Source organism: Amphiprion ocellaris, chromosome 15, assembly GCF_022539595.1.
Source record: "Amphiprion ocellaris isolate individual 3 ecotype Okinawa chromosome 15, ASM2253959v1, whole genome shotgun sequence".
NCBI classification, from domain to species: Eukaryota; Metazoa; Chordata; class Actinopteri; family Pomacentridae; genus Amphiprion; species Amphiprion ocellaris.
This window is the reverse complement of record NC_072780.1, coordinates 850,328-875,962: the sequence shown is the minus strand read 5'-3', so window position 1 is coordinate 875,962 and position 25,635 is coordinate 850,328. Positions and strand designations below refer to the sequence as shown.

General features: G+C 40.2%; 1 protein-coding gene across 2 annotated transcripts; it reads left to right on the top strand.

The window, feature by feature from the left end:
• Positions 1-256: 256 nt before the first annotated feature.
• LOC111568086 (polyhomeotic-like protein 1) lies at positions 257-25,271 on the top strand. Of its 2 annotated transcripts, none has more exons than XM_023269562.3 (15): positions 257-474; positions 3,376-3,503; positions 5,748-5,864; positions 7,686-7,757; positions 7,938-8,066; positions 8,710-8,874; positions 8,955-9,036; positions 10,815-11,800; positions 12,939-13,074; positions 13,166-13,344; positions 13,422-13,512; positions 16,984-17,071; positions 17,714-17,909; positions 20,480-20,687; positions 22,842-25,271. In XM_023269562.3, exons 2-15 carry the CDS (start codon positions 3,381-3,383, stop codon positions 22,991-22,993), a joined length of 2,724 nt encoding a protein of 907 aa, XP_023125330.1. In that variant the 5' UTR covers positions 257-474; positions 3,376-3,380; the 3' UTR covers positions 22,994-25,271. The 2 variants fall into 2 exon arrangements, with proteins under 2 accessions (XP_023125330.1, XP_023125329.1); XM_023269561.3 differs by having other exon boundaries at positions 17,696-17,909.
• The last annotated feature ends 364 nt before the right edge of the window (positions 25,272-25,635 follow it).

Below are 25,635 nucleotides of genomic sequence, written 5' to 3'. Positions count from 1 at the left end.
TACTGAAATTCTAACTCATTCCTGTGGACTAGTTGCCCATTTATTTGCAGGCTGGTGGATGTGTAGACAAAGTGTTTCAGTTTCCTTCCTGGTATTTATTGTGCACGCATTTTTAAAAATAAAGTTAAGCTGATAAAGCCCCGCTCTGGACCCCTCGGTCCTCCAGGGGGGAGGAGGTGTCCCCCACGGTGTCCCCCTCACCCTGCCCGGCTCCGTCATCCCGTCGCGCCGGAAAAGGCAGAGCTGAGCAGAAGGAGGCGTTGCCCTCCAACAACACATCAGCTGCAAATTTATGCACAGCAGTGAAATCTGTGCTGCTGCTGCTGAGAAGAAGGAGAAGAAGAAGAAGACGCAAACGGAGGCTGCAGCGGGCATCACGGCAACAAAAAGCCCGGCAGGCCGCTGAGTCTGTCGGTGTGGTTCTGCAGCGGGTCGCCGGTGCAGCAGGAGGCGGAGAAAGACGCACCGCTGACGGTAAGGACGCACAGAGAGCCCCGTTAACGAGCCAGACAGCTAGCGGGATGCTAGGAGGAGTAGCCTCCGGTGGATCCAGTGTTAACTGGTCGGAAACATGGAGGGCAGCTAGCTAACGTTAGCTCAGGTGGGACAGGACGGACTGATAGTGAGGGAATAACAAAGCTGATCATCTCACATGGAGCTCCTGCAGCCCCAGCAGCTGCTTCCATGTGGAGAAGGTGTGGGATGGTGGAGCTTTGTGCAACATCAAGTTTGCTTTTTTTTTGTAAGTACAATGCACATTTTTTTTTTTGCAAAAGGATGAAAGAAAATACAGGATTTTTTTTTAGCCTATTGCAAGAGTTAACGGTTTGCTCTGTGGTGCATTCAAGTGCAATTTTTAGATTTGTTTTGGGTTGCAATAATTTGATCAGATGCCTAATTATTCTGCAACTGTTCACAGATTTTCAACTACCACATGCTCATACACTGCAGGTAGGAAAAAGTGAAAAGGTTGGGAAATAACAACAAGACATACTTTGTGCAAAAAGAAGAAAGAAAAATGTGGATTTTGTTTCTCCTTTTGCAAATAATTGAGGTTTGCTCTGTGGTGCATTCATGGGCTTTTTTAGTTATCAGGTACTAATTAGTCTGCGACTGTTAAAGATTTTTGAAATGCCCCTTGCTCAAACAGTAGAGGCAGGGAAATGCAAACAACCTGACACATTTTGTGCAAAAGAAGAAAGAAAATAGAGTATTGTTTTTAGACTTTTGCAAATAATTGAGGTTTTCTCTGTGGTGCATTCATGGGCTTTTAAAGACATTTTTGGGGCTGCAGCAGTTGATTAGTGATCAACAGCTAAATTATATTATATTAAATTATAACTCTTTACAGATTTTTAACTGCCACATGCTCATACAGTGCAGACACTGAAATGTAAAATGAAAACGTTGTGTAATAACAACAAAACACATTTTGTGCAAAAAGAAGAAATCAAATTAAGGATTCTTTTTAGCCTATTGCAAAGACTTTAAGGGTTGCTCTGTAGTGCATTCAAGTGCAGTTTTTATCATTTTTGGTTTCAACAGTTAAGTTGTTAGGTACTAAATTATTCTGCAAGTATTTCTAGTTCTAGATTTCTTTCTAAAATGAAAAGGTTGTGCGATAACAAGGCACATATTGTGCAAAAATAAAAATATGTGAAGGATTTTTTTACAGTCAGAAACCTCGTTGAAATTATAGCCTTTTGTAAAGAATTCAGGTTTGCTCTGTGGTGCATTCATGTGCAGTTTATCAAAATTACACATAAGAAATGGAGTCAAATGGAGTCAGTATTAAAGCTGCAGTTATTAATTGAGTAGTTATCAACTGTTAAATTGTTCTTCACCTATTTCCAGATTTATCGTCACTACATGCTCATACAGTGCAGGCAGGGAAATGCAAAGTGAAAATGTTGTGAAATGACAAAACACGTTTTTTTTATCAAAAAGAATGGAAAGAAATGATTTTTTTTAACAGTCAAATATGTGGTAGACATTAGAGCCTTTTGCAAAAGAAATTAAGGTTTGCTATTAAAATGACACTTATATTAGATCTGCAACCAGTAATTGATGAATTACTAGGACTATGTTCATATGCAGTTATTCTCAAGATTCACAAAACTTTATCTAGTGGTGAAAGGCAAAGTGAAAAGGTTGTGAGATACCAACAAGACATGATAAAAAACATTCCTTAAAAGTAGAACAAGTCATAAATAATGTGGAATGTAGAGATTGTGAAAATGAAGTGTGCATTGTTCAAGAGTTGCAGTTGTGTGTGTCTGTGTTTATACACAATAGCATGGATGCATCAATCTATATGTTCTATACATATTTGCATTATTATTTAGTTTTAATTTAATTATTTTGATAATAAATTAATCGATTTGACTTTTTTTAAGGAAAAAACTCTAATGTCTAGTTGCAGCTTCTGAAATCTTTCTGGTATCTTTCCTGCATACTGAATATTTTTGGATTGTGGATAAAGCAAAGCATTTATCGCCTCTGGCTTTGGGCAACACTTGTTCACATTTTTCCCCATTTTCTGGCATTTAATAGACCAAACAACCAACACATTAATCCAGAAAGCAATCAGCAAATAAATGAAAATATTAGTCAAATTATCAGCCTGCTTTTGCTCATTTGAGGTAATTTAAAAAAGCAAACAATGTTTGAGATTATTCAATAAAAAATAAAATATTATAATTCCAGTGCCAGGTTTTATATCCAACGTCTTAAATCCAAGCATATTTGCATTTGTAGTACTCTATTAATGTCATTAATGTTTGTGAAGTTGTCCTATTTATAGACTGATGAATGTGTGAACATCTGCCTGGTCCTTTTATTGCTGTTTGTGTGTAGAATGTCTGAAATGCACACATTTAATTCACTTAGAATAAATCTGCAGCTTAGTTTTCAGCCTTGCAAACATGAGGATTTGATGCATACGTGACGTTAAGCTGAATATCTGTGGATTTCAGACCGTTGGTCCAAAAATGCATCAGACTTGTAGAGCCATCACGAGGCTTGGAGAAAAAGGCTGACCGACGTTTCTCAACATAGACCAGAAAGGGAAAATTGATTTGAATAATTTATTTACAAAAATGCTTGTTTGTTCCATAAATTGGTTTAAAAGCATGTTGACAGTGCTCAGCTTTAAGGGCTAAAGGCTCCAAACATTCATATCAGAGCACCCAGGACCGTATCAGTCAGTGTTCCAATCTTCCGCTCAGTGAAATATGGACTCGGCGGTGCACAGCCGTGACTCCAATCTGTGAGAAACGGTGTTTGTCAGGACCAGTGACGGGTGTTTTTTTCATCAGAGAGAAAGTGGTGTTTCACTCAGTGCTTGACTGATGGATGGCTCGTCTGTCTCTTCAGCAACCATGGAGACGGATGGAGAGCAGAACCAGCAGGGGGCCTCGACCAATGGGAGCGCTGCGTCTGGGACGAGTTCCCGCCCCTCTCCGATGAACTCCATGTCTCTGTATGAAAGGCAGGCGGTACAGGTAGGTGTGGAGGGCATTGTGAGGAATGTGTTGAGTTTTGGAAATGAGAACATCGGACACACTTTTAGAGGTTTTTTTTTTTTTTTTTTTTTTTTTTTTTTTAAGGTTAAGATTTGTGTAACCCAGGTAAAATGGGGCCCTCTGAAGTAGTTTTGTTGGCCATCAAGCTGCTCCATTTATATTGGACAGTTAAGCAGTCAGTCAATCTGAGCAAACCAATGGTGTTACACTTGGGTTTTGGGTTGAGGTTGGAATAAGGTTTACACTGGGGTCAGCGTTAGGCATTTAGGATAAGGAGTGAGGGAATGCATAAATTCAGGAAAGTCTTTCAGACCTGATTGCTGCCTTAAACAGTGGGGATCACAGGATCTTTATGTCACATCTTAAACAGAGCCTTGGCATCAGAGGTAATGTCCTCAAATGGTTCAAGTCATATCCGAGCTTCTTGGCTCACTCGACTGCAGTCTCACTTACTGGTGGAGTCCCTCAAGGCTCCATTGTGGGCCCACTCATCTTTTCATTGTAAATGCTGCCATTGGGTTCCGTTTTTAAGAAACATAAGATTCTCTTTCATTGTTTTGCAGATGATAAACAAATCTACCCGCCCATGAATGTACAAAGTAGAGATTCGATGGAGCCCTGTCACATTTGTACTCACTGTGTCCTCATTTTTTTTACTGCAATTAAAGTCCTGCACCTCTATGCAAACATTACAACCATGGCTAGAAATAGAGAGAACTCAAGAACGTGTGTCGTGCAGTATGACGGACTTATAATTCCATAAATCATAAAAAAAAATTGCGTTTATTTTACAAAAATTGGAAAAAATGGAATCAACATTTTAATGGCACACAAGTTTTAGCAATACTGGGAGAAAATGGTAACAACTATAAATACCATACATTTTTTTAATACTTAGATTTTTAAGTTGTATCCATGCTCTTCTCTTTCCTGGTCTGTGTAAACGCAGCCTGCAGTTCAGCCAAGTTCAGCTGAAAAGTCCCAGAATTTTAGTTTTGTGACTCTTAGTCACAACTGAGTTCGATTGTTTTTTACAGACAAAAGAAATATTTTAAATGAAACATGTAGAATAAAGTGATTTTGATGAGAAATCACAATTTTAAGTTCTTATTTGATTAATTTTTCTGATGAAACAGCATGCCACAGATGGGTAGTTCAAGGAATTTTGGAAAGTTAAAAATCCAACAGTTCTTTCTGTTTCTGACAAATGATGGATTTTGCAGATTTTAACCGACACGTCTTTCAAACCCATTGGTGGGTTTCAGGGTCAGAGAGTTAAATAAGTTTGGCCGTATTTCTTCTAGCATGGAGCATTGATTCAGCTTGTGAGTTATTGTTGGGCTGAATCTAGGCTGCATGTCTGGGGATTACATAGCACATGTACAGGTCTACATTCAGCTGCAGGTGTTTTAAAATGGGGGAGTTCTGGTTGTTCACACATTAAAAAATGGCTTTAAATATCTGTCAGATCTCATAGCTGGCGTCCCATGAGCCTATACCAAAGCAGCTTTTAATGAACTTTTTTGAGGACATTGCAATAAACAATGTTAGAATAAAAATTCTAAATGAATGTTGCATCTTTTTCCTTCTCGTTTGTGCGTTTGGCTGCAGTATAAACAGCCTGTTTGTGTACCAGCAGCAGAGAAGGGGTGGCGATTTGTCTTTATAATTGCTGATTTATGTGTGAGCTGATGGACAGAGAGTGATGAAGACTGACCGAAGCAGGGAGGTGGAGAAAAGCCATTGAGTCTTGAAGGGTTGATGGAGACTCTGTGTTATTTTCTCAGGCTTTTGTCACCCTGCTCAGCCATCTGTCTTTGTCAGCCGGCACACACTAATCCAGGCGGCCACGCTCGCTTTCATCCCTCAACTTATTACTGTAGCAGCCTCTGCTCATACATCAGGCAGCTGGCAGGAGGCTGCCACATCGTCCCTCCCTCTCCGCTATCTCTGCCCTCATTTCTCTCAATCTGCTCATCTTTTCTCACAATTTTCTTGGTACTGTACTTCTTTTTCCCCTCTTAATTCTTCTCATTTTCTCCATAATATCCTTGCCTCGTTCTCTTGCCTTTCCTTCTGATGGTCATCGTAACCATCTCACTTCTGTCATCCTTCACTGTGTCCTTTCCTGCCTCCTCCGTTTCCTCTTCTTCTCTCTTATCTCTCTCCAGTGGTTTTATGGCCCCTTCAGTTTTAATATTTCTGCTCTGCTCGTCCCTCCAGGCCCTGCAGGCGCTACAGAGGCAGCCGAATGCGGCTCAGTACTTCCAGCAGCTGATGCTGCAGCAGCAGATCAACAACGCCCAGCTTCAGAACCTGGCCGCTGTGCAACAGGTGAAGGTGTGTAAAGTTCTTCTGAATTTCACTCTGGTCAAGTTTATGTAAAGACACTGTTTTTAAAGAGCCTATATTCTGCACTGTCATAGATTCAATTCAGTTTTATCTATATAGCAACAGTTACAATTCAAATTGTCTCAAGACGCTTTACAGAACTCACATGCCTGAACCCCCAGAGCAGCCCTAAGGCGACAGTGGCAAGAAAAAAAATTCCCTTTTTAACAGGAAGAAACCTTGAGCAGAACCTGTCTCATGTGGGGGGAACAATCTGCCACAATATCCATAAGGAGAAAAATTAAAAAGATTGTTTTCAACATTAAAAAAATAACTGTGCAAAAAATTCAATGTAAAATGCATCTTAAAATCGTATTTCCTATTTCAGTGACAGAAGTATTGCACAAATATTGGCCAAACTGTCAGAAATGAAGACTGTTTCAGGAGGTTATACTTCACACTGTGATTTCATTGGCACCCCAGATTCTTCCTCGCCTCCAGAAGAGGTGGAGGGGGTGGGGGACAAGGAAACATGTGACACACATTGGGATACATGCATGATCAGAGTAACATAAATGATACAAGTACAAGCCAACATTGAAACGGATTCATAAGTTTACTTCGTAATTAAAGTTTTTGGGTCAACAAGAATATGTTCTATCCAATAGATACATTGTTTTTCTGATACTATACTTTGCTGCAGCACCTTTTCTCCTCTTCTGTGAAGCATCTAAGTATAACCAGAGAGAAATCGCTCAAGGGAGGAAATGATGGCAGACTTCAAGGCAGTTGTTCATATTTTGTTTGAAGGCGTGACTAAATTAGCTGCTAGGCAGACGTTATGCAAATATATTACATGGTGACATAGATAAGAAACAGAAGAACTCAAGATGAGACATTTCAGGAAGGCCAGGAGCATTGTTTTCTGTTGGAAAGAATAACTCCCAAACCTTTGGCTTTGTAAGTTTGCAGATCTTTTGCTGGAAAGGAGGAACCAAAAAAGCTCTACGGTCCATATTTAAAAAGTATTTGTACCCTTGTATTGCTTTCAACAATTAATCTAATTAGACTTTTTTTGAGAGGAATTTACAATTTTTTTTTCATGTCAAACTGAAAGTCATTACTTTCAAAATAATTTAAAAACTAAAACAAATCTTCCAAATTGCAGTTCTCTTGCAGAATGCATCAGGCTGTCCTCCATGATTTACATGTACTTTACAGCATTCATTTTAGCTTCTACAAGCTGTCCAGGGCTTGCTATCAAGAATCAACCCCATATCATGATGCTGCCACCACCATGCTTTCACAGTGGGGAAGATGTGTGTTTACTGTGCTCCAAATATAGTGTGTAGTCTGATTTCCAGAAAGCTTAACTTTGGTCTCATCAGACCAAAGGACCCTCTTCCAGTTCACTTCAGAGTCTCTCACATGCCTTCTGGAAAACTCTAGTTTAAAGCTCTTGGAGTTATTCGTATACTTCAAATGTTTTCCCAAGATTTGACAAGGACTGACAAAGCTGGAAAAAATAAAATGAAAACCAGAGGAATCCTTAAGAAAAGTAAAAGAGCTGGAGCCTACACCGGCCTCCAGCAGGCCATAATCAACTCCCATGAAAGCCACAAAAAATGATGGGAGAGCCAAAGTTATCTAAAATGCTGGGACAGCTGTGGTGGGTAGCCTGAAGTATGAAGAACGGTGTCGAAAACAAAGAGCTGCATTTTTCCTCCACCGCAGGACAGCCTCTGTAAACACCTCACGTTTGATTTAGTAGGAATTGATTGAAACCTAAAACTTCTTTTCTTTCTCTCTTCCTCTTCTTCTTCCTCCTAGGCGACTCTGGCTGCCAGCCGTCAGTCGAGTCCTTCCAGCAGCAGCTCTTCTCAGACCACCAGCACCACAGCTGTAAGCTCTGTTGTTTCTCCTACAGCAAAACAATGACCCTCTGCTAAATACAAGCCAGCAAAACCTTTTCTAAAACCAGCGCCACTGTTGTGTTTTCTCCCAGTTCAGCCACCTTTTTGAATAAATAATCAACAAACATGTAAATTATTGGCATTAAAGTTGTACATTGTCGTTCTTCAGGCCATCGTAACGTCTGGATCAGGATCTACGACCAGCAGCCGTCCCATGGGAGCCTCAGCGACATCCACAATCAGCCAATCAGTGCTGCTGAGCGGGACGGCAGGTGGACAGGGACAAATGTACCTGAGGGTGAGTTTTGTGACGGTTGATCCCCACCTATTATCTGACACCAGTCCAGTTTCTGGTTGTTTAACCCTCCTGTTGTCCTCATTTATGGGCACCAAAAAAATACTGTTTCCTTGTCTGAAAAAAATTTTAAAATTCAGCAAAAAAATTCCCCAAATTTCTGAAAATTTGCAAAACATTCTGGAAGAAAATTCTAATAATTCTTTAAAAGTTTCCCTTAAAAGTTTAATTTAAAAAAAAAAAAAAAAAAAAAAATCCCCCAGATTTGGCAAGAAAATTCTTGTAAATATTTTCAAAAAAGAAGTAAAAATCTTCAAAAAAAATCCTAAAAATATCTAAAGTGATTCCATATATATCAGTAAAACTTCTAATATTTTCTTTAAGAACATTCACAAAAAATCATCCAAAATCCAGTGAATTTCGCTGGATTTTAGTTGATTTTTTATGTGAATGTTCTTAAGAAACATTTTTAGCATTTCTTTTTTCCACCAAAAAATGTTCAAAAATCTCCCAAAAATGTTGAAAGTGTGGACATCAGAAGTTTCACTGTAAAAATATATTTTTTCCCACATTTTCAAACTTTAAAACAGGTCAATTTTATCCCGCAGGACGACATGAGGGTTAATAAATCTTCTTAATCCTGCAGGTCAACCGCTCCCTGAGAGCCCCCATCTCCTCGCAGCTCATCTTCATGCCCGGCAGCACGGCAACTGCTGCTGTGGCAACCGTCACCCAGCAACCACAGGCTCAACAGCAGCAACAGGAAGTGACTCCAGCTTCCTCTTCCAGCAGCCAATCAGATAACGATCAGGTTTGTGGCAACGATGCGTTGAAAGAAAGGTGACAACAACAACTGATCTGTGTTTTCATGCAAATGTTTCCTGCATGTAGGCGCAGAATCTGGCCATGCATGGTGTGTCCAGTCCCAAAGGAGTGGGTGTTAAGACTGAAGCCCCAGAGAGGAGTGACTCAGGTAGGGAGGAAGTAAAGGTAACCTGCTGCCACAACAGCTTCTGTTGATGTAGAACACTTCCATAGCCTGCCGTGCTCTGAAACCCATTTAGTCCATGTGCGACGATGATTTCGGCCAAAAAAGATTGGGCATCTTCGTTGTTGAGGTAGGAGCTTCCATCTTGAAAGGATGAGGTAACATAGACACCACATATTTTCCTCTGTGCTGCATAACCCAGCAGTGAGCGCAAACCTTGCTTTGTCTATGAAGGCCTTTAGATTCCAGATTGAATATGTCCAAATTTCCTTTCTTATGATCTGAAAGCTGAAGATACATGTAGAAGAATTTGCTTGGTGCGTGTCTGTGGACTGTCCATGGTCAGGAGCCAGGAAGCCACGTTGTTGTGACCACTGGCAGGTGCACAATTTATGTATCAGTGTATTCTTTCCCCTGGGTTGGACTGTCAAGGCAGAATTTTAAAGTAATGTCCTGAGGGAAAGTAACAACCCGAGCTGTGGCATGATGACATATGGATGCTCCAATGTCCCATGCAGTCAGTCACAGTGTACTGATACCGAACAAGTGTTTTGGCCACAGCTGCATACATTTTCCTCTCCAATCGCTCTGTTCACCAGATTTGGCTTCCTGTGACTTCTTCCTCTTACCTAACATGACATTAAAGTTTAAGAAAGACTGTTCTTGTAGAAGATTCAGGTTCACATGTTTACACAACAGGACTTTCAGGGAGTGCTGGCAGTGGTGCAGGAGCACTGGAGGCAGAGTGTCACTGCACAAGGAGACCACTTCAGTAAGGATAGCAGCCAAATTTACATCAGTTCGACACATGCTGTGAACTGGTTGAGCACATCTCATAGGTCAACATAGAACTGAGGGACTTTTGAAGTCCATGGGATGTATCTTGCATACATTTTTACTGAAAGAAAAAAATAATGTTTTTATGTTCATTATGTTATGATCACGTCTTTACAAATTCCATAATTATTGATTATGGAAACAATCACTTATTAATAAAAAACGACTGGATATCACTAAAATGTCAACTAAATAACCATCTGAATTTAATACCAACCACCTTCAATTAGATAAAGAATAATAAAATGAGTTTATTCAAAAATTGTTTTGATTGTGTTCTTTTTATGAAGTTGAGATAATCATGACAGATATTTCTTTTTTGGCAATATATCAAATTTTATATGGAAAATAACAAATTGTATCTGTGTCTGACAAATCACTTTCCACTAAGTTCCCCATAATAAAAACACCTCTCCAGGAAGTGTGTTAATTCCAGATCACATGACCTGCTCCACATGATGTCATTTCCTCCTGAAGAAAAGACTGGCCAGACTCCAAGGTTTTCTGAGTTATTTAATATAAAGTAGTCAACAGGTTTACTGCAATATCTGTAGAAATAACTTTCAGTTTCAATTATACTCAATTGTACTGGTATATATAATAATTAGAAGAATCTTTGTGTAAAAATGCCATGTGGTGTTTGGTTATAGGCGGCCATGTTGATTTTAGCCCTGAAAATAGTAAAAATGTCAACTATGATACAAAAAGTCCACCACTTATATATTGACCTTCATGTAACCTGACACTGCAGTTCCCCTCCAAATTTATTTTGGTTTTACAGCCCACAGCTTTAGTGCTTTCTGTCACTGCTTTCAACTGTAACTGAGATGTGTTTCCATTGCCCCTAGTAACTAAACACTGGTCTGTTCATGCAGGTTTTGATGTGAATGCGCTAACTAACTTCTTTTCTGTCTTTTATTTCCCAGCTGCCTACTCTTTGGTCCAGCCCTCCCATCAACCAAACACCCAATCCCCCACTAAACCCAGCCAGCCTCAGCCCCAGCCACCACACATCAAAATCCCCACCTACCCCCAGCCTGCCAACCTCAAAACCCACTCCTCCTCTTCCTCTGGTGCCTCATCTTCCTCCTCATCCTCCACCTCCTCCATCCCTCTGTCCCAGCTCTTGCTTCACGGGACCCGAACCCTAACCACGGGAACCACAGCTCCCACAGCAGCACACACACTGGTCCTAACGTCCAATGCAGCGTCCCAGCCCCATGGTTACCCCGTCGGCACGGCGACCATTAAACCGGCGGTCAACGCTCAGACTCTGGTGGTGCAGCCTCTGCAGAAAACCTCACTGGGCGCTGAGAAATCAGGCCACGGAAATGGACCCATCCCCATCCAACCTAAAACTTTGCAGGGGCTCCGCTTACCCCTCCAGCTGCCTTCTAGGAACCCTCCTCCCATCCTGCCCGCCCCCCCACCGGCCAGCAGCTCCGCCCAGCCTGCCCAAACGCCACACATCCCGGTGCAGATAGTGGGGGCCCGGCAGAGCACGCTGGGGAGCGCCCAGGCCCTCGCCCTCGCCCGGGGCAGCTGCAGCCAGGACGGGGCCGCCGTTCTCAGCAGCTCGTCCAGCCTGCTCACCATGGTGGCATCCATCGCCTCCAGGGAGGGTGGGGTCGTGGGCCGGGGGGTGGGGCTAAAGACTCTTCAGTCGCCCCAGGAGGCTCCCCCGTTGGCTCAGGTGTCTCATGTGCATCCGCAGGCCAATCAGAGCTCCGGACAGAGTCAGAACGGAACCGTTTCTTCAAGCCCCGCCTCCTCCCAGTCCTCGACTGTTACGTCTCCGCCCCCCTCGCTGTCCCGCTCCTTGCTCTCGCTCCCCCTGGTGGCTGAAGAGCAGAGAGCAGCATCAGCCGGTGTGACCACCAATGGAGACTCATCAGGAGCTCAGACACCGCAGGTCAGCTGGTTACTGTTCATTAGTCACCATTTTATACACGCCTTAATAAACAAGAGTGTGTTGATTTTTAGAACATTTTGTGAGAGTTTAAGTTGTTGCAGTTAACATCCCGAGAAATGGTATTTTCCACAGGCATCTTCTTCCTCTTTTTACTTATTTAAATACATTTCTACATGTGCTGTCTTCAGGAATATGAGAATAGCATAATAAAAATGCAAAAATAAAAGTTACAGAAAAACAGATGTAATCAGATTACAAATACATTTATTTAAAATGGGGATTATTAGCTTTTTTGAAAAAGCTGAAGAGCCAACACTGTAAACATCTGTAAACATCGCAGTGAGCACAGAACATATATATATATATATATATAGACCGGTACATATATATCTATATCTATATATATATATGTGTGTGTGTGTGTGTATTCATCCATTCTTTTTTTTATACTTATCTGGGGTTGGGTTACGGGTGTTACCAAGATTTACTACTAATCTACTACTGTTGCTTACTACTTTTTACATTATTGTACATGTTCCATTTACAATTTTCCCCACCAAGTTTGAGTTTTCAGCTGAACTGCAGACAGTGTTTACACAGAGCAGATATGGAAACAGATTAAAAATGCAAGTTGTAAAATATCTATATTATGTAGATTCAACTTTTACCAGTATTGGTAACAGCTGTAGGCACGTGAAAAAATGTTGGACATGTTGATTCTAAGATTTTAAATTTTTTGTTCAATAAATAATTTTTTAAAAATCTACTTTTTACTTGATTTATATCTGAAGTCCTTGTAACTGCGTGATACTGCACAGAAGACATGTTTAAGTTCTGTCCTCTGGTCCTGGTTGTGCTGTTTCCATAGAGGTGCAGGACTTTATATCGCAGTGAAAATTCTACTCGAAGATGTATGTGGCTTTGGATAAAAGCATCTGCTGAATGAAATCGTAGAATTGTAGAAAAATGATTTCACAGTGAGTAAAATGTCCCAGGAGAAATAAAAAAGCACTCCAACAGTCTGTAGTCAGACAGTTCACCATATCCTCACTAATGTGATGATAACTAACTCTCCCTGTGGCTGCTTTGCTGTCTTTTCATCTGTTTATTTGTTGAATCTGATTTTTTTTTTCTTTAGGGCAAGCAGATGAGCAATTCTCTTAAAAGAAAATCAGACTCCAATTCAGCCAATGATGAGGACGGTCCCTCTCCTCCACGGCTCCAACCCATCAGAGAACACACCTCAGCACTCCCAGCCAATCCCGTCGACCCAGGTAACAACATGCATTATTTTCAGCTGACTTGTTACTGTTCAAAGATACTGCAACTAACAAAAACCAATATTTCCCTCTTCACTGCTTTCAGGCTCCACTGCTCCTCCTCCTCCTCCAGCTGCCTCCTCTCCCTCCCCGGTGCTGTCGATGTCCCGCGGGGCCTGCGGTCAGGGCGAAAGAGCTCCTCCTCCTCAAGCTGTGGTTAAACCGCAGGTTCTTACGCACCTCATAGAGGGCTTTGTCATCCAGGAAGGGGCGGAGCCTTTCCCTGTGAGTACATGGGATTTGTAGTTGCAGGAGAAAATGCGAATTTTTGCTGGTGACTAAACTTTGTGTTTGGCTGACAGGTGTGTGGTTCGGTGAAGGATTCGACCGGTGAGGATTTGACTAATGACAGTCCGGACACGAACCAATCTGAGATGGTTACCACGGCAACAGGTAACAGCCAAACTGCTTGGAAAGCACCGCTGCCATCTCGGCATGTTTAAGAGTCGGAAATCAAAATCTTCTAACACTGAATGCAGACAGTTAGTAAAACAGATGTGCTGCAGAATGGATCTTTTTAAATTCCAACATGTTATGACCCGGCTGTCTAGGGTAGCCAAACCATGACAAAAGGAAGTGAAGCAAACACTGAGTTTCCAGAATGTAGTTGACAATTTATTTTGAAAGGGATAGATTTTTTAAAAACCTCACAGAAGTGAGGGGGCTAAAAGCAAATGGGTGCTGTTGAAACCAAAGAAATAAATAAAACAAAAAGCGACCTTCTCTAAGAAGTAGACGCTACCAAATTGTACAAAAAATAAAAGATAATAGACACAAAGAAAACTCTAAACCAAAATACAGAGGCAGCAGCACCCCTAACTAAAACTAACAGAGAACTCTGGCATCATACCAGCTCACAAGTCACAAAACCCTAATTAGCTTCCACCACCATAAATACAAATGTTCAAATGTCACAAAATCCCACAGGCAGCTCAACCCTTCCTAACATGAACTGCCACCGAATGTTGGCATGAATGAGCCTTTTATCAGCAGCTGGAGCTTTGACTGTAAAAAATCAATGCAGTTAATGTCTTCTCTGTAATTTTTACTCTTTGAGGGCCGGATTGGACCCTCTGGAGGGCCGGTTTTGGCCCGCGGGCCTCATGTTGAACACCCCTGACTTCAATCTTCTTTTAAACCTGGTGTAGCAACTTTGGATGATTGTGGTGTTGCCATAGTGATGCAGCTTCTGCACTGTGAATAGTCTGCATATAATAGTGTTGTTTGAGGTACCATTCATGATGTTTCTGAGGTGAAATCATGTCTATATGAGCACCATTGAACATCCTCAGAATATACAACAAAATTTATGACCAACATGCTACTAAAATCTCTGTAATCAGCCATCGACATAAACCTGCCATGTAAATTTTTGCGCTTCTGGCTAAATGTCATGGGTAATCAGATAAATAACCTCGCCAAATGTAATTACCATAGCATGGACATGGAGTACAAGGTTTCCTGTTGCTCAACAAGATGGCCCTTGTTTGTTTGAACCCAGAGGTTTTAATTACAACCTTTAAGCTGGGAATTTCCCACCTCTGATTCTGAGAGGCAGCATGACAACACAGTGAAATACCGCGTCCTGTTTACTCTGTGTGGGACGATGAGGAGGAACCGGATGTTAAAAAGGTTTTAGTACAGTTCAGTTTGTGTTCAGGGGTTTTCCAGTGTAATATTATCATAATACAAGCGGGGCTTTAGCTCACGTCATTCTATCAGTGCATACCTTTGACACACGGTGAAGTTGTGGCTTCTTTGTAAGGTTCACTGATAATATATCAACAGCTTAATTCTGTGGATTATGTCCATGTTGTGTCAGTATCTTGTTATCAGTCAAATGACTTCCAAGACCGTCTGTAAGCCAACAGTTTAAAAATACATGCTGCAGAACTAAAAGCTGATGGACTCCAGCATTAATAGTGAGGAATGAGGCTGAGATAAAGACTTCAGATGAGTTTTGAAGTCACTTTATTGTATTATTATTATTATACTTTCAGACATTCCGCCTTGTTTTGACTCCATAAATGAAAGGACGTTTTGCTTCCTTTTCTTTTGAACTAGTTTATCCTCTGAACATTGAGCAGTTTCTGAGGTTTTTTTTGTTTGCTCCTGTTACATTTTTACTCAGTATGGGCTCATTTTTCATAGCAGTATGAAGTCCTGCACCTCTATGGATTCAGCACAACCACAGCTAGAAGTAGAGCAAACTTAAAAATGACCTCTGTGCTATGTGAAACAGGTACAATGCCATAAATCATATAAGAGAAAACAGTTCAACTTCTTTTATTATTTATTTTGAAAAAAACATTGAATCAACATGTACAACATTTTTCCAAGTGCCCACAGGTTTTACTAAAACTAGAAACCAAAATAGGATATTTACCTACCTAGTTTTTAAAATTTGTTTCTAAATTTCTCTCCTCTCTGCTCTAGATAAACACAGCCTGCAGTTCAGCCTAGAGCTCTGAATTTTTTGTGGATCAGAGCTAGAGTTAGGAGTGGCTTGTTGGTTGTGCTGAGAACCACAGAAGTTTTAGTTTTTTAGAGAATCTAGTTGGCGCAAACAGTTTATTTCTGGTGTATTTCTTTAAATGAGGTGTGCAGAATAATGTGATTTTGATAATATGGACAGATAAGAAGCTGAGATGTTTTTTCCTTGAATTCAGTGTGTCTTTTAAACCTGTTGGTAGGCTTTAGGGTTAATGTAGAGACAAGTTAAACAAGAAAAGCACTCGGAGAGCAGTGCTCCGTCAAGCTCGTTCATGCTGTGACCTTGCTCTGAGTACAGGTGTGTGTTCTGCATGTGTACGTTATGTACGGATACTGAATCACGTGACCTAAATATGTAGCAGGTGGCAGGACTTGATGGGACTCAGAAACACCCCCACAGTTTTATCAGTTGTTCCTTGTATGATTTCGGACGGATAAGTCCTGATAAGTCGGCAGCGGTGGATTTGTAGCAGGATCACAATCATGTGATCATCAGCAGGCAGCTGAGGAAGCATTCGCTTGTTGTCATGGTTACAGTGATGCCGTGCCGCTATCTCAATGGGAAAATCCTTAACAAATCTGTGGATCCAGACTATAAGCCACATCACTGCCAAAATCTAATCACTTGGTCCTTCCCCGAAAATTTCATCCAAATCCGTTTTTGAGTAATGTTGTGCACAGAAGGAAGGAAGGAAGGAAGGACAAAAGGAGGGAGGGAAGGAAGGAAGGAAAGTGGGCAGGAAGGAAGGAAATGAGGGAATGAGGATGGAGGGAAGGAAGGGAGCAAGGAACGAAGGAGGGAAAGTTGGAGGGAAGGAAGGAAGCAGGGAGAGAAGAAAGGATGAAGGAAGGAAGAGAAGGAAGGAAAGTGGGAGGGAAGGAAGGACGAAAGGAGGGAGGGAAGGAAGGACGAAAGGAGGGAGGGAAGGAAGGAAGGAAGGAAGGAAGGAATTAGGATGGATTCACGTACACCGATGGTCACATAATTCCACCGCGTTCCTTGGCAGAATAAAAAAAAAAAACTTTCCAGTTTCCCTGCATTATGCTGGATGCATCAATTAATGTTGGGAATAAATGAACACACCTTAAATTTCAATGCAACAAGTCTCTGACTCATCTGTTTTAATCGACTCTTGCTTGACATTCCCTGATGATTCTATTGTCTAGTGCTTAAAAAATGGAGTTGAATATTCACCTGATTGTATTATTTGAGTTGTGAATATTTCCTCACTAGGAGAAGAAGGTGTCAGTGTCTTCCACTGGTGCTCTTCGGCAGCTCTCCAACCTGTCGATGCAACACATTTATTTCAGCACTAAGTATAGAACTGCTGTATTTACCATCTGCTTTCTCTCTCTGAACTTTCCCCTCAGTGCTGAAGTGTGAGTACTGTAAAAACTTTGCTCCTGCCAGCCAGTTCAGAGGCACCAAAAGGTTCTGCTCCATGTCTTGTGCCAAGAGGTACTTTCCGATGCATGAAATCTCTGCTATAGAGCGAAGGCCATCTGAGAACACATCACCGTACTGTCTCCTCCTATTGACAGGACACAAACTGGGCTTTAGCTGGGGTTTTTGCAATACTGGCATCATACATTTTAAGACTTGTATGTATAATATGTGCGTATTAAAACCCCCAAATTCTTCCGTAAACAAGACCACGGTGATCCAGTGCGACAGTTGTGTGAATTCCCAGGTGGCTGCAGCTGTATATTTCACTGCATGTGTGTTTTCTGTTCTCATCATTTATTTGTACGTGTGAATACAGTAAAAGCCACATTTCATCCACTTTTCTATTCGTGTAAACTCAGCGTGTCCGTCAAACCGCTCAGGAGGTTTTGTCTTTTGAATTTGCTGCGTATTAAAATGCATTTATTATGTTTTCACTATGTAAACAATGCATCGCCACATTGTTTGTTACACTACGTTGTCATATGATTTTACATTTTTCTGCTTCTGCTTTGCATTTGTCCCTTTGCCCACTACGGCAGTATAGCTTGTATACAGCGTATGATGCAAAGAGACAAAAACTGTGTTGCTTCGTCTTGCTTTCAGTACCGTATATGTCACTCTTTGTCTACGATACAGTATGTATTGGTTCCCCAGGTACAATGTCAGCTTCAGGCAGCCCTTCAGCGTGCGGCAGCGTCAAGCTCAAAGTCGTGCTCCGGATCAGGATCAGAACCAGGGTCACCTCTCCAACTCGGACGAGGAGGGAGGCATCGCCAGGAGGAGGGTTCCCCGCCGGACCAGCTCAGAGATAGCCAGCGCCAAGATAGCAGGGAGACCCATACCAGCCAAGGTGAGACACGGCGGAAATTTAAGAAAAAAAGACAGAAAGTTGTTCAGTTTTCAGTATCAAACTCACAAATCAGGCTGTGGCTTCTCCTTGATGTAATTCTAAAGGTGTATAAACCAACATTTATACTTTAGTGCAGGGGTGTCAAACTCATCTAAGTTCAGGAGCCATATTCAGACCAGTTAAATCACAGCATAAGAACCTATAAATAGCCACAACTCCAAATTTTTCTTTTGTTTTAGTGCAAAAAAATACATTCTGAAAATGTTCACATTTAAGGAATTATCTTTTTACAAAACATTATGAACAACCTGAATTTTCTTAAGAAAAATTTTATTCAATTTTAACAATATTCTGCCTCAGTTTTACTAACTTATAGATCACAGAGTGTCTACAACGAACAAAACATTTAGTCATCTGGAACCGAACGATAGAATATTTTACTTTATGATCAAAATGACAAAAGTCAGACAAAAGTCAGACAAAAAAACAACAAAAACAAGACAAAATATTACAAAAATATGATGCAAAACAAAAAAAAAGAGACAAACGACATGAAACGAAACAAAGAAGAGACAAACATTTAGACAGAAAAGTTACAAAGCGACAGAAAGTTATACAAATGACACAAACGAGACCAAAAATGACAAAAGCGAGAAACGAAACGACAGAAAAGTTGACAACAACACAAGCGAGACAACAAAACACAAAATGACAAAAATGATACACAAAACAACCAATAAAGCAAAACAGAAAATGACAAAAATAAGACAAAAAAACACAAGTGAGACAAAAAGGAAATACAAACGTCAAAAACCAGAAGCAACATGACAAAAACATGAAATGAACGACAAACGTCAGACAAAAACCTAAAAAAAACGCACAAAATATTACAAAAATGAGAAACTGACAAAAGAACAATGAACAATCTAATATTTTCATTTATGATCAAAAACAACTTGTCATGGTCTAGAAATGATTTTACTAATTTTTACTAATTTTACTAATTTACAATCTGCAGTTAATGTCTTCTCTGTAATTTTTATACTTCACGGTCCGGATTGGATTGGATGTTTGACACCCCTACTTTAGTGGCTTCATGAAGCAGCAAAAACACAAAGCAGAGTTAAATCTTAACTAAAATGATGCAAGATTTCGCTCATATCGATTTTGAATTTTACTCACACTCTGACAAAAATTGCAAAGAAGACTTCATAATTGTTACACTTAGATTAGTCCCATCTTTGCAGATTAGTTGAGGAAAATTCAACTTTCAGCATACTCCAAAAGTATGTGGATGCCTAAATATTATACCCAAACTTCAGAATGAAAAATCTTATTCCAAAATAATGTGCATTTACCCTCTGAACCCCAAAACCTGTTAACTGATTTGAAGACTTCAAAGCCATCTTGTCTTTAAAATAATGCCAAAATAACAACATTTATGAGCCAGAAACTGTAAAAACAGAAAGAAATCTTTGGATTTTCATCTTTCTGATGGTGCTCGAGCTACTTATGTGTGCCTGGTCATGCAAGTTAAACCAATCTATGCTTAAAATCTTGATATTTCATCAAAATCACTTTATCACTTTATGTGCTAAAAACAAAATTATTGGTAGCAACTAGATTCTGTAAAAATCAAAAAATTCTTTGCTACTGATCGTAACCATGAAGACATTACTGACTCAACTGTGAGCAACAGTTATGTGACAAAAATTAAGAATGTTTTCAGCTGAACTGCAGGCAGTGTTTACAAAGAGCTCAGAGGAGACGATGTAAAAATAGAAATAGTTATACTGATACCAGGTTTTTCCCGTTTTTGTAAAGTAAATAGTAATATACTTACTGCATAGAAGACATGTTTGAGTTGTCTTTACTTCCAGCCATGATTGTTCTGTTTCCATAGAGGTACAGGACTTTATTTTGCAGTGACATAAAAATCAAAATGTGACAGGAGCAGAAAACGCTGTCAAACTGCTTGGCGTTCAGAGGGTCAATAAACTACAACAGATTTCACAAGAACGTGACTGTCGGTTAAAGCAAACTCATAAAATAGTTTGTTTATGGACCTGGCATTTTGCAGACAGGGATTGTCATTGCTGAAACAAGACACAAAGTGTTACCACAAAGCTTGAAGGGTGCTGGGGCTTGGACTAGAAGTATAGAAAAGTATGTGGACACACTTCATTTATGTACTGTGGAGTAAAAATGTGACAAACAAAACAGAAGACAAAGAAAAAGCATGTAAGTAAACAGACAGTGTGGCATTTTTGAGTTGTTAACTTGTAAAAATCAGCTTTTGTGCCCTCTAGTGGCTGCTCTAAGGCCCTCCTGACTGTCTGTACAACACAACTAATCCAGGATCAGCCGCTTATCTTCTCTCTGTGATTCATTTTGGAGCTTCACATTTTTGTTAGAAACCATCAGACTTTTGCATTGTGCAGCTTTAATCTTTTTATGCTCAGACAGGGTTTTAGTATTGTGCTGCTTCACTCTCGTACAGTCAAACACTAGTACAATCCCAGTTATCTTGCCTTGCTCACCGTCTTCACTGTTTCCGCCTCCACCTGCAGTGCCGTTCAGAGTCCAGCCATTCAGACGAAGAGTCCAGTGGGGAGGAGGATGAAGATGAGCCCATGTCCCTCTCGCCTGCATCCTCAGCTTCCTGCCACCAGCAGCCTCCTCCTGTCCCAACGGAGAGCTCAGCGCCCAGCTGCCTGCCCGCTAGTCCTGCCCAGTGGAGCGTGGAGGATGTGTCGCAGTTTATTTCCTCACTACAAGGTTGGTCCATCTGACTTCTGACCTTCTTTAAATGCTGCTGCAGTGGTTGGAGACTAGAAAGACTCAAAATGACAGGGAGACGCTTTTTCTGAAAAGGGTTTTTAGGGTCCAAGCACCAACGATGCAAGGAACCTGTTGTAATGCATGGTTTTTTTCTTTTACTGTCATCTTCGGACGAAAGAAATGGATTTTTGAGGCCCTAAAAATACTTGAAAACGCGTAAAAATGGGCTAAATGGCTCATTAACGCCACCTGCAGTATTATGAAAATTCAGCCCCCAAACCACGTTTCACCTACAGCTACCAAATTTGGCACACGTCTGTAACACAACAGGATGCACAAAAAAGCCTCTTGCACAAATACCCAAAACCCAACAGGAAGTCAGCCATTCTGAATTTTCTGTCATATTTTGACGATTTGGGATACATTTTTGGACATTTTCAAAAGCTATAAACTCAAACAGGGTAACACTAACAGAGCTGAAATTTGGCATGGACGTACACCAGGCATGGGTGATCAAAAGTTATCAAAAATGCTCCACAAAGGTCTGAGGATGTGGAAATGGAGTCGCCCAGAATTTCAATGTTTCGCCATGAAACAGGAAATCCAGTGTAACTGGCCTGTACATGCTTCAATCTGCCTCTAACTTTACATGTGTGATCAGACTCCTGCTTTGATGACATCCATAGGCCGACATACAGTCACAGTGATAGTGCCACCTGGTGGACAGTTTTAAAAATTAACAAGGCAGAAATTACACCTGGTGGACATGCTTGGCTTCGCTGACCAGCAACGATGCGAGGACCAGACCATCGCTGCTTGCAGCTTTAATCTTCATTTTGTATTCCCATTTCGTCTTTTGCTGTCAATAACATCCTCACTGTTGCTTCATATAAATACAGCGGGACCCTGCTGGATCATATAGGCTTATGCTAGAATCACCACATATTTGAACTTTGTTTCCAAGAAATCAGATTTTAGCTATTATTTTGGCACGATGATCGGCTTTACACCGTACGGTACCCATAAGCCTCAGCTGCTGTTGCCATGGAGAAAAGTCTCCTAATTTAAATTGATTTGATGTTGCAGTTGTTAAGAAAATGTGATGCCATCATTCTAAAGTTGGCCCCAGAATTAAAGTCAGATGAATTCATCTTCTGAATCTTAAAATCCCACCGACAGGTTTGAAAAACCAAAATGACACTATTTATCAACCAGAAACTGTAAAAATGGAAGAAAAGTCTTGAATTTTTCATATTTCTGATGGTGCTTGAACTAGTCATGTGTGATGTGCTGTTATGTCAGCAAAGTTACACAAATCTAAGCAGTCTCTGGCCATTTAAAAAAAAAAAATCCTGTCACATTTGTACTTCCTGTGCTAATTTTTTTCAATATAAAGTCCTGTACCTCTATAGAAATAGTACACTCATGAATAGAAGGAAAAGAACTCAAAATGTTCTTGAAAATACATTTAACAAAAATACAAAAATTAAAAAAAACTTGGAATTAACGTGTCCAAGATTCTTCCAAGTACCCACAGGTGTTACCAATAATATATATAATGGTGAATTTACATACTGTATGTATTTAACTACCTACAGTTTTGATTTTTTTCCTCTCTGCTATATATAAACACATCCTGCGGTTCCTGTGTCATTTTTAAAAATGCTTTTTAAAGTGCTGGCACATTTTGGGGTTCAGTGATGAAAATAATCATTAGTTGTCGCCTTAAAACTCAACATTTACAGTATTTTTGCTAAAATTTCTGTCTAGTTTCTTTCCCACTACTTTCCCATTATTTGTTGTGTCCTTCTATTTATTGTCAATTTTATTTTTCTTCTCTCATTTCTAATTTTCTTTCTTTCAACAAACAATACAACTCAGCAGTATCTTTCTGGAACATTACTTGAGCATGTGCATGTGCAGGTCAGAGATCATCACAGCAAAAAGAAATCCATTGCAACATTTTCTATACTTGTTAGTTAGAAGTTCAGAGGATGAGGACCATCCGACATCCTGTATAGTGAGGCTTTTTTTCTTATATTTCTCATTAACACCCTGAGCTCTAACCCAGAAAGATCTTTCCCTGGTAAGTAGAGAGGATGTGCAGGTGTGAAGACAGTTTTTCAACACTTTCATTCCTCTTTCTCTCAGGCTGTGAGGAACTTGCCTCCCAGTTCCTGTCCCAGGAGATCGACGGTCAGGCTCTGCTGCTGCTGAAGGAGGAGCATCTCATGTCCACCATGAACATCAAGCTGGGTCCTGCTCTGAAGATCTGTGCTCACATTAACAACCTGAGAGACTGATGTCAGCGTTTCAATAAAACAAGTCCTGGGCATTTCCCCGGAACTCCCGTTCTGCACCCAGATCAGCTGTGAACCCGGTTCCAGAGCAGGTGAATGTAAGAGACACAGTTCAATGTGTGCCAGTACTGTGGCTGCAGAGTCCGTTGTTGCTTTGTTCAGTTCTGAACACATTCTCAAAAGTCACAATTTGCACAGGAATATTGTTGATTCCTTGCAAAGCTGTCATGTCTACAAATGGCCAGCTATATTTTGTTGAAGGCGTCTTTTCTCTAAAACTGTTTCTTCTCCCCAAAATCAGTACCTGCAGTCATAAGAAGTCTTTAAAAATGCATAAATGAAGGTTTTGAATGTATTTTAAACGCAGAAATCACTTGTATTGTGTAATGAGCAAATGAGGACCAAGTTAAATTTCCAGTACCTGCACAGGATTCACACATTTTATAAGTTATCTACAAAGAGAGCTGCTCTTTCCACAGACTCAGGCTGTGACCCACAATAATATCATTTGTTAAATCCACCAAACAATCAAAACAGGAAGGAAAACCTGAAGACACTACTTCTTTTATTTGGTGAGAGCCTCTATTGGTTCTCGCCTACTTTAGCACTCGTCTTTTTCTTTAACATGTTTTTGATTAAAGCTTCAGTCAGCACCGAATCCGAAACACTAAAACTCATGCAAACACGTGGATTCAGTTAAAATCACCTAGAAATCGTATCAAGTTTGAGGATTTTTTTTCTTACCAAAAAGTATTTTGTAAGAAAAACGTTCATTATGCTGTTGATCTTTAATGTCATGTATGTTAAAAAAAACGAGTACTTTCATGTTATATAGTCAGAATAGGTGGCATCGTGTGTACATGGTGGCACTTTTATTTTGAAAGTGGTTCTATTCTACAACTTACAGGGTACAGTGAGAGTACAGGGTACTGGCTGCAATAGATGCCAGACCAGAGTCCAAATGAAACCCTAGTCCCTCAAGGTTCAGAGAGTATTTCATATTTTAAGTAGGGCAAAAAACAAACATATTATTTTACCCTCTTTTTCTATACAGAGCACATCAGTGGCCGACACTGCTGCAGAATGCTTTTCCAAAAAACAGTTTTACATCCAGAGTTGTACACTCAGCCTTTTTAAGCTTTTTACCAGAGGACTTACTGGAGGCTCTGATTATTTATTCGTCAGCCATTGTCAAGATTGTTGTTTTATTCAGACGGTACGACCAGCTGCTCCCGGTCTGTGTGACTGTACATCATGGTACATTTAACAGAAATCTTGAATGATTATAAGCTGTTGATTTGTCTTTTAAGCTGTGTTCATGAACAAAATGAGAAAGTCCGTAAAGAAAACGGCCAATTACCACACATGGACCTAAAAACAACAACATCATGCCTGAAGTAATGACTGTGTGAATGAAAACTGTTAACTATACTGTATTAAGTGTAAAATTTGCCTTTATATTTAAATGCACATTTGTTTGCTGGACTGCCTTGTTTAAGCTTTTTACTGTAGGAGTTTTCTCATGTTCTCTCTCTGTGAACCTCGTGGCCTTTCTCACTAGTCTCTACAGTAGATTTAGATGAGGATTGTCTGTTTTTTAACTGCTTTTCATATCATTCCTTGTTTTATATTAGTGCTTACTTTTTTACGATTGTTATTTCAAGCAATGACATCCGTTGCCTTTCCCAAAAAGCGTGACTGAATAGTAGCTACCTTGATCAAGGAAACTTGCTGTCTTCCTCATAGCTTTGTCACATAGCGTGTAACTACCAACAGTATTTACCTTTCTAGCTAGCTATCTTTGGCTTTATTGTTAGTGACTGTGGCTATTACAGTATTTTCTTTAAAAAAGAATATTAATCTTTGATAGCTGTGTGTTTATGTTTCAGTCTCCCCACGATTTTGGAGTCTTTAAATCAGCAGGACCCTCCGCATATTGTGAAGACCAAAAAAAACAACAACAAAAAAAGCAGGACTTGAACCTCACTGTGAGTGATGTGAGCCACAATTTACTGCTGTGATTGCCTGCATAACATTTGTTAATAAGCAGACCTTTGCAACTTTATTCCTTTGATCTTCACTCTCCCAAAAAGTAGCACTTTTCTCGCAGAATAACAGTAGATTCTGCAAAAGTTGTTTTTTTTATATAAAGAAGCTACTTTGGAATCAGATGTGTTTGCTTGCAATAATCAGAAAAACTGCAACATCTTGGAGGATCTGAGTGTGACAAGGAGAGGTTAATACTATCATGCAAATAAATAATCAATGAACTGTTTTAAAACTGTGAAGCCTGTGTTTTCATTCTAATGAAAGTGAGCTGACCAGCTGTATAAAGAGAAGATGAGGCTTGTATACAGGCATTTGCTCGTTCGACTGTGTATTGACTTAAGGAGTTTCTAGCTCCATCATTTGACAAGTTAGAATAGATCATTAGGGCTAATTGTAGCAAATGGTTATTTTTAGCATGGTAGTTTCAGAGGAGGATATTGTACTATCCCTTTTCAGCAAATGAATAAAAGTCTTTCATGTCCCCATAATATGCCTTTCAGTTTTCCAACTCAGAATAGGCCAAATATGGTTCTTTTCACCAAATGTGGCTGCGCTACTCCTGTCCACGCCTCCTTCAGGAAGAAAATTCACTCTGC

Coding starts and splice junctions, on each gene's coding strand:
- LOC111568086 (XM_023269561.3), top strand. CDS start 3,381: ATGGAGACGGATGGAGAGCAGAACCAGCAGGGGGCCTCGACCAATGGG. Junction 5,865..7,685: donor CCGCTGTGCAACAGGTGAAG/GTGTGTAAAGTT, acceptor TCTTCCTCCTAG/GCGACTCTGGCTGCCAGCCG. Junction 13,513..16,983: donor GATGGTTACCACGGCAACAG/GTAACAGCCAAA, acceptor CTTTCCCCTCAG/TGCTGAAGTGTGAGTACTGT.